The sequence below is a fragment of the Populus trichocarpa genome, chromosome 3 (genome assembly GCF_000002775.5).
Source record: "Populus trichocarpa isolate Nisqually-1 chromosome 3, P.trichocarpa_v4.1, whole genome shotgun sequence".
Classification (NCBI taxonomy): domain Eukaryota; kingdom Viridiplantae; phylum Streptophyta; class Magnoliopsida; order Malpighiales; family Salicaceae; genus Populus; species Populus trichocarpa.
This window is the reverse complement of record NC_037287.2, coordinates 16,904,956-16,924,266: the sequence shown is the minus strand read 5'-3', so window position 1 is coordinate 16,924,266 and position 19,311 is coordinate 16,904,956. Positions and strand designations below refer to the sequence as shown.

The 19,311-nt window shown below is 35.1% G+C and overlaps 3 protein-coding genes across 3 annotated transcripts; all 3 read right to left on the bottom strand.

Annotated features, from left to right (window-relative positions):
• Positions 1 to 877: 877 nt before the first annotated feature.
• LOC7465383 (uncharacterized) lies at positions 878 to 5,882 on the bottom strand. Its single transcript, XM_002303695.4, has 10 exons — positions 5,313 to 5,882; positions 5,148 to 5,217; positions 3,921 to 4,045; positions 3,667 to 3,775; positions 3,498 to 3,561; positions 3,344 to 3,399; positions 2,866 to 2,973; positions 2,125 to 2,274; positions 1,555 to 1,725; positions 878 to 1,448 (listed from the first exon to the last, which is right to left on the bottom strand). The coding sequence occupies exons 1-10, from the start codon at positions 5,558 to 5,560 to the stop codon at positions 1,224 to 1,226; spliced, it is 1,326 nt and encodes a 441-aa protein (XP_002303731.4). The 5' UTR covers positions 5,561 to 5,882; the 3' UTR covers positions 878 to 1,223.
• Positions 5,883 to 9,280: 3,398 nt separating this feature from the next.
• Positions 9,281 to 11,122, bottom strand: LOC7497564 (UPF0664 stress-induced protein C29B12.11c). Its single transcript, XM_024596870.2, has 5 exons — positions 10,845 to 11,122; positions 10,574 to 10,679; positions 9,884 to 9,955; positions 9,590 to 9,801; positions 9,281 to 9,507 (listed from the first exon to the last, which is right to left on the bottom strand). The coding sequence occupies exons 1-5, from the start codon at positions 10,952 to 10,954 to the stop codon at positions 9,399 to 9,401; spliced, it is 609 nt and encodes a 202-aa protein (XP_024452638.1). The 5' UTR covers positions 10,955 to 11,122; the 3' UTR covers positions 9,281 to 9,398.
• Positions 11,123 to 13,838: 2,716 nt separating this feature from the next.
• On the bottom strand, positions 13,839 to 18,302 carry LOC7465382 (protein TOC75-3, chloroplastic). Its single transcript, XM_002303693.4, has 7 exons — positions 17,017 to 18,302; positions 16,140 to 16,361; positions 15,930 to 16,037; positions 15,630 to 15,821; positions 15,282 to 15,530; positions 14,590 to 14,844; positions 13,839 to 14,389 (listed from the first exon to the last, which is right to left on the bottom strand). Exons 1-7 carry the CDS (start codon positions 18,202 to 18,204, stop codon positions 14,150 to 14,152), a joined length of 2,454 nt encoding a protein of 817 aa, XP_002303729.3. The 5' UTR covers positions 18,205 to 18,302; the 3' UTR covers positions 13,839 to 14,149.
• Between the last annotated feature and the right edge of the window lie 1,009 nt (positions 18,303 to 19,311).

The following is a 19,311-nucleotide window of genomic DNA, read 5'->3' as shown; positions in this document are numbered from 1 at the left end:
ACTGTGGAAGAACTTGTTTGAAATTACTCTGCTTAGAGACATGAACTTCTCGGAGTAGTTGCAGCTGCAGTTGTTGCATTCGCGCGCCACACTCTTTGCTTTCGCATTTGTTATGCCCATCAAGTTTTTAAATTTCCAAAGGCGATAGTAATTCTTATTGGCATTTCGTACCAAGGGATTGCCCTCCATTAATCAGGGAAATTTAAAAGAACAGACGTGTCTGGTTCTTGTAATACGTAGCTTTTTACTGGTACTAATATGGCATTGGAGTGCTGATGGAATTGAAGATTCTTGTAGCGTGTACTGTTCAGAGCTGAATTCTCAATGCTACAAGAACATTAACTATGCTATATTTAACAAGCAAATTTATGACATTTGGCAGAATACGATCCTGAATTGAATTTTCACTGATGCATAGATGGAAAACCAAAATGGTTAGTCTGGCAGCATGGAGCTTCCGTGCTTTTTTTTCCCACACCCTTCTACATTCAATGACTTCGGACAATTCTTTGACCATATTCCTAGAAAATAAGATGATACAAGCGCTATCAATCCAATCCAAGAATTCTGTTCAACACTTAATTCAGGGAGATGAGACATCATTTCATACGTTGCGCTAAAAAAAGAGATTTTGAGCTCAAATTTGTCAACACAACTGATCAACCCGATATCTTCCTTCGTAAAACCAGCAAACTAGAGGCAGGGGTCTCACTGTTCAAGAATTCTATGAAAATAGGATGAACATATTTAGTTTAAGGAGCTCCCAACAAATCTTCGAGCCAACCAACTATTAATTCCTGAAGCATAGTGCTCCTTCATATGATCCCGGTGCAGCATAACAAATCCATGTCAAATGCTACTGAAGAAGAAAGGGACAGAAAGGAAAAGAACAACCTTTTGAATTCCTTCTGGCCCTTTTGGAAATCAAATTTTCCTCTGTGAGCATTAGTACACTGTCATATGACCTAAAATACACAACTTTCTTCTTTCTAATGGCTTGTAGACACTTGCATGTTTCTCACACAACCTAAACATACATATTAAAAAAAAAAAAAAAAAACCTACTAACTCCTAATTATTTACTTGTATGATTTGTCATGCATCAAGACATATCGAATGTACAATACAATACAATACCATAAGAAGGCCCCGTCTCTGTAGATTCTTCTAGTATCTTCCCTATTGTTGACTCTTTGATTTACTTGGTACAAGTATCATTGCCTCTAGAATTTCGGCCCTGAATTTGAAGCCATCCAGGATATTATCACTTCCACAAGTTGGTCTACATCCTTTGATGCTCGTGCACGGAGGATGCTCGAGTCTGCGCCTAGTGTGTTGCCTACTTCTTTGGCAACTGTCTCCCACGGGGTTCCCATGGTAAGATTTGCAAAAAGCTCACTTCCTCGGTTTACTGCATCTGCCATTGCAGGAGGGACATCTGGGAACACCTGATTGAAAGAGACATCACATAAACTGCTAGCCTTCACAAAATTGCATTCGTTGGATATAAAAGCAGGAACACTATGTGTCTTAATATCTAGTTCCAAAAGTTACCTGCTGCAATGGAAGCCCATGATCTCCTGGCAACATGCGAATTGACATGTCTAGCATTGAACTAATGGCTGCTTCTGAACTAAGCACCTGAGCTAGCATTGAAGTTTCATCGATTGCATCGTCCCTGAACTTTATCAGAAGATTTCTAGAAATGCCGTAATATGATTTTATCTGAAAGGAGAAAAGGTTGTCAATAATTGAAAATCACAGAAGGAAGTTGCTGTCGGTGGCAGTAATTTCAGGAGATTATGATAGGTTTCTATTATCATGGATTGTGTAATATGCAAACACACCTTGCAAGTATAGCACCAAAAATATCACAAGAAGGTTGATGAAAAGCCACCCTATAATAGGATAATCTATTACCCAAACACCTAACCCTAGGCATGGCAAGTAAAATACACCATGCTAAATCAGACCACCAAAACATGACTGTACCATCCAGTAAAATGGCAGAAATTATAAATCTTCTACTTACCATAGACATCCAACAAAAGGTTAATAATTACAATATGCATTGTGACAATATAATTGAAGTTTATCACATTTGATAGTTAAAGGTTGACATACAAGGCGACGAGTTTCTTCGGGTTTGGGACTGAAATCTTCTCTTCCATTAACCAAGTCCATGTATAAGGGAGGAAGTTGCTCAACCAAAGGAAAAACTTGCTTCATAATGGGAGGGCTAAAGTTCTCTAGTTGCTTCATTGTCATCTCTGCCTGCGGGAATTTTATGTGAAGAAGGGTTTAAAAGATAGAATCATTCATCAAGGGAATTAACAATGCTTAGCAACTGAAGTAAGAGGATAAAAATATAAATAAACCAAAAATCTAGATGAAATTAACAGATCAAGATACATCTACAACATCAGCAGAGGTACACTCAGATACCAATCCACCTCTCAGATACCAATCCAAGTGCATATTCACAATGCGATAGAAAATGCAAGAAACCAGTTTGAAGCATGTGGTAAAATAGTACATAAATGTAAATTCACCGGGAACCATTCTGGTACTCCTAATGGAATAGACATATTAATATCATAAAAGCTAACAAATCAATAAACTCTCATTGTTATCCTTACATCAAGCAAAACTCTGCCAAATCCATACTGAGGACAGAACCGATTCAGAGTGTTATATAAAGACACAACACAGGATTTCAATACAAAGTTAACCTAGTGTTTCATGAATATCCTGATGTTTAAATGCATTCTTCAAAAGTTCATAAAATGCAAATGGAAAACGCAAGCTTTAGAAAAGGCATTATTCAAATACATTGCTCTGAAAGCGGCTGACATATAATCTCACCCCAAGTCGAACGGTCGGTGATGATGCGATTTGTGATAGAAATGGTCCAAAGCTTTGGGCCACTGGGACAAGAACAGGTGAGAACAAAGGGATAGCTGAACTTGCTTCCTGTGATATCAAGAAATAAATTTTTGTTAATCTCGAAACCATTCAGAAAAGGCTTTCTAACAGCAGACAATTTAGAATGATAGAAATTTTGTTCAACATGCATGCTAGCAAAAATAAACATGTTCGGTCCTATCACTATGCTGCCAAAGAGAACATATACAGAGAAGTCAAGGAATTCAAGATTGAGGCAGCAGTAAAGTGAAACGCTGAAACAGGATTAATTCAGTTCCTTGGGTGCTTTCAAAATGACCTCATTTGAGTAGGGCGGTCATATTTCTAGGGTGGAACCTTTATTAGAGTTATGTTCATAATAATTCAAGCTCATCCCATTTCTCTTCCCACCTCATGTGACATTCAATTGGTGAAGTACCTTGTTATTGAATGCCATCAGTATATTTCCGCTTCTTTGCACAGCATATCGTGATCCTGATAAACAGGAAATCAAATCAACATAATAAGCAGCTGTAAATCAAATCATTTTCTTGCACCCTCTCAAATATAAACTATGTGGACAAATTCCATACCAATCAAAAGGTGAATGACACTTCCCAAAGAGTGGCCTATGCCAAAAGTAGGAACATCTTGTACCTGTAAAATTAAGAGCTTTTAGCCTAAACATTTCTATCCCCTCCATGAAACAACAGACCGAAAGGAAATATTATTTTCCAGATTGTAAATAAATAAACAACTTACGGTTTCTTGAAGAAACCGAAGACACCTATCAAATTTGAACTGCACTTCATCAGCAATGAAGAAATAGTCGAATCCACTAGCATATGGTGTGGCAATCACCAAAACACCCCTATATCACCAAAAGAAAAAAAATGATCATTAATTTTCCTCAGTCATCACGAAGTCTGTCAAGTTCGACTGCCAAGTAAAATAGCATATTTGTTGACTATGGAATTGAAGGTCAATACTACCAGTATCAAAATGTAGCCACTCACTTTTCTGCCAAGCGTTCAAGAAATAAACGGTAAGTAAGCTGGGGTGCTGCTCCAACGAATATACCACCAATGAAATGAACAACTGACTTGGGTCTTGAGCTTTTTGGTTTAAGAACCCATGATCCCTGAGATGATATCAGAACTATCTAATAAAAAAAATGGAATGAACTATCAAAGTAATTTAATAAATTCGTGAATTTGACAAGTTTTGGATTATGCAGGCTCCTGTCTTTACATGCTGTAGGAAGTAACAAGGATAAATAGTTGGAGGACATCACCCAGGTACTTGCAGGGTGCTAGAAGGGTGCTAGAAGGGAGAGTCCAAGTCAGGATGCGTGCTTCAAGACATCATCATGAGTTCAGAAACTAGAGGACCAATCCCTTAAGATTAAAGGTGTTCCAAGTAACATTGTAACTGGAGCTTCTAAATCTCAACATCTTCACATGGAGTTTTTACAAGAAGAAATTTTAGACTCGAATCCCCTCCAGAACCTTAGTTTTCCAGTATTTTTAAGATTTCTGTCACAATTGACAATTTATGGCATGAGAGAAAATTTCAGACTCTTTTGGTGGAACCCAATTAATCTCACAAAGGCCAAAGTCCAAATTTTCTCTATACTTAGGAAACCCTTCTCTTCCACCCTGATTCATTGCGTTTAAAAATAGTAAAAGTAAAATCCGTTGACTTAATAAATCCTGAGGGTTCAAGTCCTCTGTCCCCCAAAAAGGGCCCGCTCGACTCCCTAATTGTTGATTGGTGGATGGAAGTACCAAAGATAGTCTGGTGGTTTTTTATAGTTGATCACGGCCACATTTAGGAGTAAGAAGTTCCTCACACTTTTCATTTCATAAAATTAAGTGGGAGGTGGCAGTACGGTTTACAGGAGATAGATTAAAAAAAAAAAAAAAAGGTAAGAGCATTTCCAGAATAACTATCATCTACTTTTATAGACTGCATCGTCCAAGAAATGAAAAGGCTTTCTAGGTTAGCCAATGAGTCTAAAGTACTCAAATTATCTTCTTTCAATCCAGACTCACTTAGATAAAAAAAAAAAAAAAAAGGATCCATGAATAATTCACAACTCAATTTTCAATTAACCAATCTTTCTCAACAGATGGTTTATCTTCGGTCTTTTTTGCATCAAAATCGATACACTAAGGATAAGGAAAGCAAGAAAACAAGCATGGCATAAACTTGATCAAAAGTGAAAGTGAAAGAAACAACACCTCAACTTCAGACCAGTCTTTAGAACCACCCCAATAATCTTGTGATTGTCTTGAGGTCTCCGTAAGTAATCTACAAAAACCAATTGAAAAAAAAATAACAAAGTTGACTTTTTTTCTTTCGTGGGTTATCAAGAAAATCATTGAAAAAGATGTTGGGGGTTGAACCTTTCAATCTGATTGTAAAGTTGGATTGCCGAAGACGACGACGAAGAAGAAGATGGTGATGGTTGTGGTGGTTTCTTGACGGGGTCTTCATAAGTACAGAAGATTCTGCTGCTTCTGGTATTACATTTACGGGGACCATTTGCCGCCAGTAAATGAACAAGTTGATTTTTATGATTGGAAAAACCGATGAAGCGATGGTGGGACTGAATCAGATGTTGATGAGCACTCCATATGCAGCAACTCTCCATTTGATCCAAAATTCAAATTCAAAGAGAGGCTAAGCTCCCTTCCTAATGGTTATTGTACGGTACTACTGTTTGTTTCTGCTAAACTAAACTAAACTTAAGTCCGATTGTAAGAATTAGACAACTAACTACTTCCTTCCTTGTTTTCAACTACGTATATGTTATCGTCTGTTTCGGAGCACGCAGGCCGGAGGTGGGATTTCCTTCTTCTGATAATAACAGGTTGAAAACTTCAATTTCAAGGATCTATCAATAATCTCAAATGTCTTGAATAATTTCTCTGTCTACCTGAACTTTGATCATTTGCTTGGGATGTTCTTGTTTCTGCGGTGGCGTTTAAAATATTTTGAATTTTTTTAATATTAAAATATTTTTTATATTTTTAATTGTTTTAATATATTAATATTAAAAATTAATTTAATAAAATTTATATAATATATTTTTAAATAAAAATAACTATAAATTTTTTTATTATTAAATTCTCCATCACTCTATTCATTTTCATCCCTCGCACTATCTCAATTGGAAAACCCAACACTCCTTCTCTTGGCTCTATTCTATATCCTATAAGTTTCTGCCAGTTGTCACAAGGGAAAATTGCATTGTGAAACTAAATTTTCATATTTTTTTTTAGGAAAAGTTCCCGAGACATAACATGGCATTAAGTAAATAGAATATTTTTAAATTCAGATAAATCATTTGGTTAAAAACATAGTTATTAGACCCGGTTTGACCCGACCTGATAAATTAACCTGAGATCTGGACAATTTAGAGCTTTGACCAGGCCAGAAAAAGTAGAAAATTAGGGTTGCAATTGGCTCGTTGAGACCCGAGCAACCTATCAAGTAAATCTAGGATCCGCGTAACTCACTACAACTCGACAAAGACCCGATTGTTATATCTATTTGTTAAGAGGTGGAACAAATTCTCTTGAGAGATTGCTACGTGCTTTTTTTGTTTTACAAGATGTGGATGTTGTCTAAGGAGTGGAATAGAAGGTTTTCCTCTTGTTTAGCCTAATCTTATATGTGCAAACCTACCATTCTTTCCTTGTTAGTTATTAGCTCATATTAAAGTTCATTATAAATTTTTTTTATTTTTTTTAATGTGAGATTGGAAGTCCATTAGTATATATATACTATATTCACGAGAAGAAAGTTGTGTTTTTTCAATGTAGAATAAGAAACATTTTTTGTTTAAATACTTCAATTTAAAAAGAAAAGACAATAATTTTTCGAATAAAAAACCTTTTGAAATAATATTTTAAACTTCTTTATTTATAACATATATAGTCTACATCCACATGAATTATTTCTTAATTTTTCTATGTAAGATATTAAAACCTCAAATATTTTTTTAAAAAAATTTCTGGATTGATCCAGGATCCAACCCTTTGTTTGGGTCAACTTCTGGACCAAGTTTAATAACTATGGTTAAAAATAATTCATTTGAAAGGATTATATTTCACCTTTTTTTTAGTTTTTATTTTATTTTATAATCCCATGATATCTCCGGATTAGTTTTTTAGTATTGAAATTAAGTTTATTTTTTTTTAATTTTAATGAACGAAAAGCCATCTATATTAAAACGAAAAACTATTTTGTGATTAATTAAAATTAATAAATCAATTATGTATTTATTTAAAAATTTTGATTATTGTAATTTGCAACCAAATAAATGGATATTGCATGATATTTTAGTTTGATAGAATAGCTTGCTTCAATAATAAAATCAAGATTCAAACCTTAGTAACTAAGATTGGTTTACATTACATGACAACAAGTGAGTGAGGTGTGGGAAGTATGCCTTTCATAAATTTTGAATGAGAACTAGAAGCTCATATTGACACTAACATGTCCATAACCAAAATAATTACATCTAGAGATGTTTATTTTAAGAGTATTATTTTCCGTCTTCTTGCAAACTTCGATGTATTTTTGTTTCCTTTTCTTTTTAGAGTTGCTGTATCTTGATGTAAACACCGACTGTTGCAGCTATAGACTCGTCTACTTTGCTGGACGCGTCCGAAATTCTCAAGTCCGGCAGCAGCTGATAAATCTGTGGGGAAATTATACTCAATTTGACATATTTAATGGAAGTTCAACATTCCCTTACGAAGAAGGCTTTAAGGGGAGAAAATATTGCCTCCATGTTAGAGGGCTATGAAGTGAACACTTCAAGGGTTAGTGATGCCATACACTATGGATGCATTCCTGTTGTAATTTCAAATAATCGCGATCTTCCATTTGCTGATGTCTTGGATTGGAGCAAGTTCTCTGTTGTCATCAATCAACGAGATATTGCGTTCTTGAAAACAAAATTGTTGTCTAGAACAAGAGAGACGTACCCAAGAAAGTTTATCATATTAATTTCTGCAGCTTATCATACTAATGACAATATCCTACTCTGAGATTCAGATCTTTCTATACCATGAGAGTTTAAGTCAGGTAGGGAAATCGAAGCATTTTCTTGCCAAACAAATCCGGCCTTTAGATGTGGTGAAAGATTAGCTCTTTAGCTTCTAAGATCTCAACTGTTGCCGTCATCTGTAATCTGTCCTTGACCCCCGGTAGAGAGGGAGAACCAGCTGCCGTTCTGGATTTGATAAACAAAGCACATTGGTGTCGAGCCCAGTTTTTATCGGTGGGGCAAGCCTCCACAATTGATCATACCTCCAAAGGTGAAGAATTTCAAGCGTAAGATGTCTTATGATATGCTCCCCACCAAGGATGAACTACCGCTGAAAGTACAGATTAAAGATTGATCATGCTATGCTATTGCTACAATGAACCCAATGAGGAAAGCGTTCACGTCTTTCCCAGCTGCACTGTAACCTAACATTTATGGACTAACCTTTCACTCCAGCTCGAACAGAGTACAATGAAGGGTTGATGTGTATCTGCTTGGACAACTATGGGATGGAAGAAGCCAACCGATTTATGAGAACAAAAATAACTGGACAACAGAGCCCTGACGTAATTCGCCAAAAAGCCTCTGCATTTTGGATGGCTGGCCTAGCAAGAGCGCAGGCAGTCCAAACCTAAGGGCTTGCTATTCTGTACTTTGCTCTTGATTTAAACATATTTGGTTAATTAGATTCCGTTAAAAATTCTCTTCGAGGCTAGCATATGATTAGAAGCCACCAGGGAACAAATTATAATCAAAGAAATCTTTAATCTTTTTATGGTTTGAAGAATCACAGCAATGACAAAATAAGCTCAACCTACTATGCAGAAATCATGCATTTATAGGACATCCAAGCCAAATCAGCTTTCAACATTCAACTAATTTTTATGCATCAAAACTGGTTCTGTTAATGCCACCATTAAAGCAGAAATCTGCAAAGACCATTAAACCTCACTCAAGATAGAAGCTTGCGCTAAACTTCCTCGTGTTCAACAACCAAAATAAAAACAAAGAGCAAAGCCTGAAACACACTTTTCCCTCAAGACCAGCAGAAGTTGCACTTTAAAAGATAAATGGCGGGAATATTTCTGTGTTGCCGATCTCCACCATCAACATTTTCAACTTACAAGAATGTGGCAGACCTAGAAACGTGCGCCCACCATCAAATTCAATGTTTTCAGCTTCAGCTGGCAAGATGACCGACACTGAATATCTCAAATCTCGATATTCTTCGCCGGTCTATCCTCAAAAACATTAAATGCGAGTACCGTAGGGTGGGGATTACACATATAATTACCAAAGACAAATAAAAGGATGTAGAGTAATTTAGCACTTTATAAATGGATAGGTAATGCACATTGACACAGCACAGTAGTTGTATTTAGTTTGGATTGATTATACACAGTCTTTTGCTTGGAAATTGGAAAATAGCAAATCACATTGTACGTTCAGCTGAGGATGGCTGGTAGGTGCGACGCCTCAGCTCAGACTGTGGAGTAGGCTGTTGCAAAAAGATTCTTGTTGGATCATTAGGATCAACATATCTGCAAAACATATCACAAGTTTTAATCAACAAGAGATCTTAATCTTACAAACAAAAATTATATAACGTATTATGTCACTTACGCATGTCTCATCATTTCATCAACTGGAGTTCGCGCTGCTTGCAGAGGATCTATCGAAGGTCTTGGTGCAGAGTTCACTTGTTGATTGTATTGTCTCACCGCCGAGATCAAGTTGAGAAAAAGTGGAACAAAGGTTCCACAGCCCCCTTCCTTGAACAAAATTTTGAACGAGTGAGTGGAGTAGAGAGCCCTATTCTCAGTCTCTGGAACTACCTGAAGTTTCATATCAAGACAATTAGCTTACACAGAAATAAGTGGTGATCGTAGAAGAAAGCCTTTTCACTGTTATACTTACAGGTTCCACGAAACCTGAAATATTGTTGCAGTGAAATATAGGTTGGTTGAATTTTTCTTCATGGATAAAGAGCTGCATGACAGAGTAATTTCAAAATAAGGGTCACGAGAAAGCCCAAAGAGTAGATATCCAACGGACCTCAAAATAATAACGTAGAATCTACATGCTTGGAATCAACCATGGCCTAAAAACTTTGAATATAAAAATGACTGAAGGGTTGTTCGAATCACTCCAGTTTTTGGTTTTTGTTATGATGTCTGCTTCCACTTCTCAAGAAGGGAAACGCATTCAGCGAGAAGAAATTACCAATTGAACAAGTTTAGAGGGTATGTAATGAGAAATATACCATCGGTATGGATACCACACTGCTTAGCTGCTAAAAACAAACAGCTTCATCTTTCTTTCCCAAGAGCTTTAGAAGTATCAGATGTTAGGTAATAGCATTGCCTAAATTTGATTATTACAAAATGCAAGATTTGAAAAAGCTAATCGAAACCCAATCACCTCTGACGAAAACACTAAACAGCTAATATCTTGTCAATATGAAATCCAATGCATGAGCTATATCTAAAGTAATACAAGAAAGGGAAAGAAGACTCAACCAACCAAATGAAAAGGTTCAAGGAAGAGGGAGTCAGAAGAATTACATAGACGATTGAGTACCAATATAAATATTCATCGGTTACTTACAAGAGGCATGTCAAAAGCATAGAAATTTCCAACAGGCTGAGATGCAACAAAGACCATCCGTATATTAGACAAGTAGATTGTTCCCTTAGCTTTAACTTTTCCGCACCTGCAGCAGCAGCAAAGGGTTGGATAGCCCATTAAAACCAACAAAGACCATTCGTAATTCCCTTTAAGAAAATAGACTTCATTAAGATTTCAAAAGAAATAAAAAATAAAATAAAATAAAATTGGAGAACATTTGTGAGTAAAAAAAGAAAAACAAAAAACAAACCCGGGGATTTTGTCGACCTCGAATTCGACGCCGTCTCTGGCCAATACAAACAACTCGTTCTCGAAAGGAACGGCCATCCCGTTTGCATACAATTGTGGGTTAAGAGCCATCTCTCTCTTCTTCTTTTCAATTGTCGATTTTTCTGCAGATTCAAATCAATTCAATTCTCCAGAGTTCATAGAGTTGCTTTTTATAGGGAGCACCGAATCTGAATAGTATTAATATATATATATAAGTCGCGTGGGCGCTACCTCCTTCTGGATCCACCTCGAAAGAAACTAGCCTGATGCCATGTTGTTTTGAGAGGTTATTCCTTATTATACAGACTAATGGGCCCAGAACCAGGCCCATATATTGTGGACATGAACCGGTTTCTGTTTTATTTATTTACTATCGGTTTTAGCATTATTGAGAGAATAATATCATTGCCCGCATTATACCAAAGTATTTTTTATTACGAACAAAATTACTGTGAGGGCTGAAAAAAGCGCCATGTTATAAATCTCATAAAATAAAATATTGAATGTTATTTAATTAAATAATAAAATAAAATATACCAATTAAATAAAATTTTAAAAATAATTATGAAAGATTGTAAAAAAAAAAATGCTATTATCACAAAAAAAAAAAAGAAGTTATGACCAACTAAAATTGCTGATTTGACAGTTGTATTTTTCAGAGTGTTTCAAGCCCTCGTAATTCTATTGTTTGACCCTTTGACCGTTCTATACATAGTATTTATAGTATTTATATGCTTAATAAAATTTTTATAGAGATATAATAGAATGGAACTAATACATAAATTAGAAATTTATAGAGGTATAATAGAATGTAACTAGTTTGATTTCCCGCATAACATATGTTATGCCGGGGTATGAATTCAAATTAATTTTGAACATGATAAAGAAATATGCTTATATTATGGATATTGTTTTTCAAATATCAAGTTTTTATAATGTTTTTATTCATTTTATCTTGGAGGTTTTTTCTTGAACTAATAAAAAATTAATTTTATTTTTATAAATACATCATGAAAATAAAACTTAGTTATAAAATAAAATAATATCTTCAAACAATTATCAATTTTTTAAAAAATAACTACTAATTAAAAAGCATGCACTATACAATTTTTTTTTAAAAAAATCAGGGAACGTGTTATTTAAAATTTATTTGTTTTTTTTTAAATTTGTTTATCAAAATATTTATTCGTGGGACCAAAAAATTATGAGAATCATAAAATAAAATTTTAATAAAAAAAATTAATAATGTTTTCATAACCATGTCGAGGACGTATTAAAAATATAAAAATAACATATTGAAATTTTTTAGAGTCTATTTTCAATGTAATAAAGATTTGCAAAGAAAAGATAAATAATTAAACTTAATATTTTATTTTATTTTCAATGTAATAAAAGATTTGCAAATAACATAGGATTATGATAGTGGTCAAAGTTTAAAGTATTTTTCGTTTAGAATGTATTAAAATAATATTTTATTTTATTTTAAAAAAATTATTTATTGAGATGCACACATCAAAAAAATAATATAAAAAAATATAAAAAAATTAACAAAAAAATAATAATTTTAACATAACGCAGTTTAAACCGTGTCTGCATAGAGACTGAGAACGCGTTTGAACCTGCGTTTCCAAAAAAATTGAATTTTTTTTTTTGTTAAAATTTAATATGGTTTGTACGTTTTAGATTGTTTTGATAAGCTGATGTTAAAAATAATTTTTAAAAAATGAAAAAATATTATTGACATGTATTTTAGCACGAAAAGTTATTTAAAAAGCACCAACAACCACACTGGCAACATACTCTGAATCTCTCATCCTTTACATAAAATTGAATGCGCAAGAAAGTGCAAACTGAATAACAGTCAGAATTAAGAACAGCTAGGGAACAAATATTTTAATCCATGAAATCGCTGCACGATCCATGCTTTTTTGTTTTTGGGATAATTTATCAATAAAGACTTGCAAACACCAAGACTTGGTACACACGAGTTAATGCAAGTGTTTTTTTTTTTTTAATAATATATTCCCAAAAATCAATTAAAAAATTATTTATTACCATACTTAAGATATTTTATTATTTTATAAAATAATGAAAAATATGATTTTTATTATAATAAAAGGTTTTCTTTTGTTTAGCAAAAGATAAGAAAGATGAAAACTATTATTATTAATTGGTTTGGCATTTAACAAAATAGTTTTCTCACTTTATGAAGAATATCTTTTAAACTGTGTCACATTTGCCTTGTGATATTTTGAAATCTAAAAAAAAAGACATGTTCAATGATAAAATTAAGAGATAATTATAAAAACTTTCTATAGTTTAATTTAATTTCACTCTTTCTGTGCTTTAATAAATTACATTTTATTTTCTGGATAAAACAAATCAAATAAAATGTACTATTAAGGATATAAACTATTATAAACATATAAACTACAGGATGGAATGTATAAATTAAGAAAGTGTAGAAAGAAAATGTAATTCAAATCAAACTATAGGAGAGTTTTTATAATTATTTCTAAAATTAATCACGATTTTGTATATGATAAATTATGTTTAAGAAAATCGATTCATGCCCGTGCAAACGCACATGTCAAAATGGTCAGTACATATATAAAGACGCAGGGCTCCCGCACCAGAACATTTATCTCGACATGGAAAAAATAAAACACAAGAAGAAAACTCGGCCGATCGCGCAAGCAATATGAAGAAAATGCTCTGAGCTCAAGGCAGGAAAAAAGACAACAAATCGAACAAAAGAGAATCACTTGACCACAAAATCACTTTTGAATTTTGCACATCAATAACTAATATTTTATTTGATATTACAATATAACCATACTTTTAAAAAGATTTAAATTCTTTTTAGTTTTAAATTAATTTTTTTATATATACTTTTAGATTATTTTAATATGTAGATATTAAAAATATTTTTTTAAAAAAATATATTATTTTATACATTTCCAAACACAAACACTTTAAAAAATAATTTTTATTTCACTCTAAACAAAACAGTAACATGCTTAGAAAAGTCAAATGTCTTTTGAGTCCACAAACCACATAATTGGGGCATCACAGTTTTCTCAACATCTCTCAGCTCCTGCAAAGCCAGACTTAGAGCATATGATTCCCAAAAAACTGACTAGATAAGATCCACTCAAATTGAATCATGTATCTACTTCTTCTAAGTATCACACGAGATTTCAGATGATCAAAAACTCTGGCAGTTATTCCAAAAATCTGATGGCCGAAATGTGCTAATCCAGCCTAAATTGATAATCAAGCTTTTCAGTATCTCTCTCCAAACCGGAAGAACACTGAACCATTGCCAGTGTTATGATCAACAGCATACTCAGCTCGAACTAAACCCAGCTTGACACCAACTCCATAAGATGAACCATGACCCATTCGCCTGTAGACCTCTGTTGGGTTCCCCTTCACATCCTTAGAAGTTCCTAGATCGTTGCCATGCTCTGCAAATGCATAAACATGCGTATTTCTCACAGGTATGCGTATCTCCGCTCCGAGCTGGAAGCAACATTGAAAAGAGGGATCAGATAGCTGACAGCAAGTCCAAATCTATGGATTGCGGGAACAATCATATTTTACCATCTGCAAACAATTAGTTCTTGCAAGGGTTCCATTTTCAGAAGAAACATCAAGTAAGAACCAGATAGAACACAGTTCATCTTGATCCTAGGTAAAATGTTGTCTCCAGTAAAACTTACCTCAAGAATGTTTCTGGCTGCTCCCAGCTCACCCATATTGTAACCCCTCACAGAATAAGGTCCCCCAAGAGTAAAAGCATCATAACTTGGAAGGTCTCCAACACAACCACCATAATGGCCATTTAGTACTAGTACAGGTGGTGGTGGTTTCCCAGCACCTTCCTCCACCTCCTTCAACTGGATAAATCGGGTCAATGTCAGCTGGTGACGGTTGAAGAATGGAAACTTGCTGCCGATGCCAAGGCCTTGGTCCACCTGCAATTCATACATAAAATACGTAGGTTACCCAGGCAGTGAAGAGTTTACATATGAAAATCACAAGAATGAGAGTAGCCGATTGTTCTTGTACAGGAGGAAAAACCTAGTGCTCATTGTCAGCCCCAAATTTGCATGAGCCCCAATGATTAAATCAAACCATACAATATCCACCAAACTCACAAACCAAGCAAGGAGGCTCTTAAAAACAAGAAATAAGGGTCTATGGCAACTCAAACAACCAGGTCTGGTTTGTTCTCAACCAATCCTAGAAAGAAAATGGAATCGTCCTTCAACTAATCAGATCATCGGATCAGCTAATCTCTGGTTAGAAAAAAAGAGACCTAACTATGAAATTTAAAAACTGGCTCCACCATTCACAATAGTAACGCTGTGTTTCCCCAAACAACCCATAAATTAACAAAAGATTTTCTGACCTGGAATACGTTCCTATCACCAACTACAGCTCCATTTACAAACTTGGTGTTGTCACGCGTGATGTTGGCCTGTAAGAATGCCATCCGGTCAACGCCAGTGCCACTGAGAGTTGTTGGAGGTCCATCTGCACTAATTCCTCCACTTGGCAATACTCTTTGACCATTTGAAGAGATATGGCTACTTTCATCGCTTGTTGTTATCTCTTCCATCACAATCCCATAGGTGAATTTGCTCTGACGGGTAAAATTCTGTTCCACACGTAACATATATCCACTCATTAGGAAATCATTTTAATGAATTTAAAGATGTTTTCGACCACCTAGATTTGGACATGGGAGAACATTCACCTCTGTAATGTTAGCTTTCATGCCAGTCCGGTCAACCCATATCGGAGGGACTTCATCCACTCCTGGCCCACCAGTAAAGACTGGACTCAGTTTCCGGATGTTGAAGCAGCTTGCACGGAGAGTTTGGTTTCGTGAACTATATAAACCATCCAAATATGGATGAACATACTCAAGCTTAAAAGACAGATCCTCCTGAGGAAACTCCATAGACATTTCAGTAATGAAATCTCACATAAATTGGTAACAAACCATTCCTGAAAATTATTGAGAAAAAGGAAATGTATATTCAGGAGAAATTACCTGAGCCGAAAAGAAATTGCTGGTGGTTATAGAACCAAGAATGGACCGATTCAACCCTTTGATATTCCGATGTTCAAAGGAAACAGTTCCACCAGGCTGGAATGAAGCCTGAAGAGGAGGGATATGGCATTAAATAGGAATTTTGGCATTTAAGCTTTACAACCCTAATAACTACGAGCAAGTTCAAATTGCATAACTGGATATACATACTAATGTGGGACGTCCTCCACGTCCAGGAACAATGCTCCACTCTGTACTGACTTCAGCCGATTTAGGCTCCAATTCTTTAAGCTTGATCTCAACAATGATTCCTCCCTCATTCTTCTCATCTGGCCTTGGATTGACTTCAATGTTTGAAAACAAGGCTAGGGAGTTGATGTTCCTCAGAGCTTGTTTCCCAGCTTCAATGTTAAAAACTTGACCTTGTCGAAGCTGTTGTTACCAATTAAAAAACACAAAATAAATCAACCTACAAAATGAGCAATTAGCAAAAGTTCATTATATTAAAAAGTCAGCAGTATAAAAAAGGAGGCATTGTCAATGGAGGGGCAGCATCATGATAGACCATCCTTTATCTATTTCACCAAACACTGTCATTAAGTATTTGTAACATGACTGGTAATGCAGTAAAGCACAAAGAGCATGGATTCTAGAGTTTCTATGTGTGAGGATCACAATAGATTGTTGAAGAGTTATTCATCAAATGGAAATAGAATTTAAGAATCTGTCTTTTCATGTCTTTTGTCCATAATATGGAGAAAAGTTTTAGAGGAGAGCAGATTGATGAAGATTTATGCATTAAAGATGCATGCTTATTATTTCAATCCTACAAGAAGCAGCAGCAATCTTGTCTGTTCACAATTTACTACTATTCAGAGACCTGATTTGATGTAATCATATACCAATGCTCTGTACTCAGGTATCTACAGTTACTGCTGAACAAAGAAAAACAATAACTAATCTAGAACTACAGCTTAGATTGTGCCCTAAACTCAATGAAGCATCCACATTCATAGACAATCAATCGGCACCTAGCTATCATACAGAGGCAACACAAAAAACAAATTCAAAGCCGATTTCCATTCACCTGTTTGGGCAACTCTCTCTTGACAACAGGAAGTTGTGTGTGCCCTTCAACAACGTTCCCCAACTTATCCAGATACTGAATAACCAATTGAGTAACATCCCCTTCCACAACCTCACAAACCACCTCCTTAGTATTCAAATTCCCAAAATTCACAACTTGAGCACAAGCATACCCCTCGTCATGATACCATTTCTGCACTCTATCCCTAATCTTCTGCAACAACCGTGCACTAACCTTCCCCTGCTCCCTCAACATCTGCAAAACCTCCCGATGTACCTGCGTAGGCAACAAACACGGCCTTGCCCTCTCAATCCTCCTCCTATAATCCTTCTCCTGACTCCTATAATACTCCAACTTCTCCTTATCAGTCATATCTGAATCCATTTCGATCGGTTTCGATTGCTGCATTAATCCAACATTAATGCACCTAAACTTATCAGCTGATTGCCATGTGCTTTCAGTGAAGGAAATTGTGATCCCTATAGTTCCATCAGGATTTGTCTTTCCTTCCATATCCACTTTCTCGAACATTCCGCAAGTAGCTAGACTTTCAAGTTCCTTTTGTAACTGAGCTTTCGTGTAAACTCCGCCCGGACGGAGCGAAACCATCTCGAAAAACGAGTCTTCCGTGCCTACAGTAGTCCATCTTCGCCGGTCGAAGAACAGAATTTCCGATAGTTTGTATTTTTTGAAACCGCTAAGCTTGTTTAATTGAACAACAATGTTGGCTGGCAATCCGTGTGAGTCCCAATCTTCCGATTGTGACTCATCGGCATTCGCCGGCGCTACAAAAAACAGCTTCTTCCAGAACTCTCCTCCTGCTCCTCCGTCCCCGCCACCACCTCCTCCTCCTCCTCCTCCGCCTCCGCCTCCACAATTGCCTCCACCGCCGCTGTCGATGACGGGGGTTAGGCGGAAAAAGATACTGGCGGCAGCGGCGGTGCCGGAGAAGGTGAGGGCTTTAAGGAGGGAATTCTTGATTTTTGGTTGTTTGGAATTGGAGTTGGAGTTGGAGTTGGAGTTGGAGTTGGAGTGGGGTTTAGGGTTTAGTGGTGAAGGGGAAGAAGTAGGGGAAAAGAGATCGCATTTGATGGAGGAAGCGCGTGGATTGAAGCTGGCGCTTTGCTTTCTGCGGGAGGAGAGGATGGGTGTGTTGGGAAGGAGGTTGCTGGATGCGGTGAAGGACATGGTTTTTGGAGAGGGAGAGGGGGGGAGAAGGAATGACTGCTATCAAGTAGATAGATATAGATAGCTCAAGTAAAGTGTTCACTTGTTTTTTTTTTTTTATAAAAAAAAATAAGTTCATAGGGTTGGTTATGTAGGAGAAATGAAAGGGAAAGAGAAAGGAAATATCAATCTAGCCCTTATAAATTGCATATGGAAACTAATTTGATTTCATAGTCTAAGTTTCAATCGATTATAATCTTTAATTTAATAAACACTCAAATGATTATACAATTGAATGTTTTATCCAAATATCTGCTCTAATAAAATCTCATATATGTCTTTATAAATTTTTTTTTATTAATGTGGGTGTCCGAGCTAGTTTGCGTATATTTTTATTAATCCCACGAGACCTGAAGTTAATAATAATATAAATTTCTAGTGATCATCATATTAGTAATTACGTTATCCAAACTGAAATATTCTTAGAATCTTGAGTATATGTATTGTTGCGGAATAATTCAAAATTGTTTATTTTGTCGCATGAGATAGGTTCTAATGCATATATTTGGCTAGATTACGCATCAATTTGTATATTTTTTTGTTGTTGTTGTTCATGAGAATAAAAACATCTGAATTATTAAAATCTAAGTATTATAAATGCAGGAGTTTGGATTATGCAAATGAAATGTCTGGTAAAAAGTCTAAAAGGGATGAAATACCATTTACCAAGTTTTAGTTATTTTAGTTATTTTTTTTTGGCAAAGTTGTAATATTATTTTGATGATAAATTGTACTATTAATATTAGAATGACTCTTTAATTATTAAATAAAAAATAATAGCAGTTATATAAATAATTAAATATTTGTTGCTTTTTTTTTTGAAGGGTTATTAAGTATTATTGCTTATATAAATTTCAGGATATAATGTATAATTTCTTAAAGTATAATGAGTGAAGGAGATCAAACCTTAATTTTTTTTTATATATATATAAAAATATTTTAATATATTTTTTTTTCAAAATATATTTTTTAAAAACACCCTATACTATAATACTATATACACTAAGAGTTTATTACTCAATGCGGTTTTTGATTTGTTAGTGGAAAAAAAAAGGAAACATGTGGCCT

What these genes read in the sequence shown, in the direction of transcription:
- LOC7465383 (XM_002303695.4), bottom strand. Translation starts at nt 5,560, where the DNA reads ATGGAGAGTTGCTGCATATGGAGTGCTCATCAACATCTGATTCAGTCC. An exon ending in CTTTACAATCAGATTGAAAG is followed by an intron (nt 5,218 to 5,312) that starts GTTCAACCCCCA and finishes TGGTTTTTGTAG; the next exon opens with ATTACTTACGGAGACCTCAA. An exon ending in ATGGGCTTCCATTGCAGCAG is followed by an intron (nt 1,449 to 1,554) that starts GTAACTTTTGGA and finishes TCTTTCAATCAG; the next exon opens with GTGTTCCCAGATGTCCCTCC.
- LOC7497564 (XM_024596870.2), bottom strand. Translation starts at nt 10,954, where the DNA reads ATGGCTCTTAACCCACAATTGTATGCAAACGGGATGGCCGTTCCTTTC. An exon ending in ATGCTTTTGACATGCCTCTT is followed by an intron (nt 9,956 to 10,573) that starts GTAAGTAACCGA and finishes TCTGTCATGCAG; the next exon opens with CTCTTTATCCATGAAGAAAA. An exon ending in TTTCAGGTTTCGTGGAACCT is followed by an intron (nt 9,802 to 9,883) that starts GTAAGTATAACA and finishes ATGAAACTTCAG; the next exon opens with GTAGTTCCAGAGACTGAGAA.
- LOC7465382 (XM_002303693.4), bottom strand. Translation starts at nt 18,204, where the DNA reads ATGTCCTTCACCGCATCCAGCAACCTCCTTCCCAACACACCCATCCTC. An exon ending in GTGGAGGACGTCCCACATTA is followed by an intron (nt 16,038 to 16,139) that starts GTATGTATATCC and finishes CCTCCTCTTCAG; the next exon opens with GCTTCATTCCAGCCTGGTGG. An exon ending in GCAATTTCTTTTCGGCTCAG is followed by an intron (nt 15,822 to 15,929) that starts GTAATTTCTCCT and finishes GAGTTTCCTCAG; the next exon opens with GAGGATCTGTCTTTTAAGCT.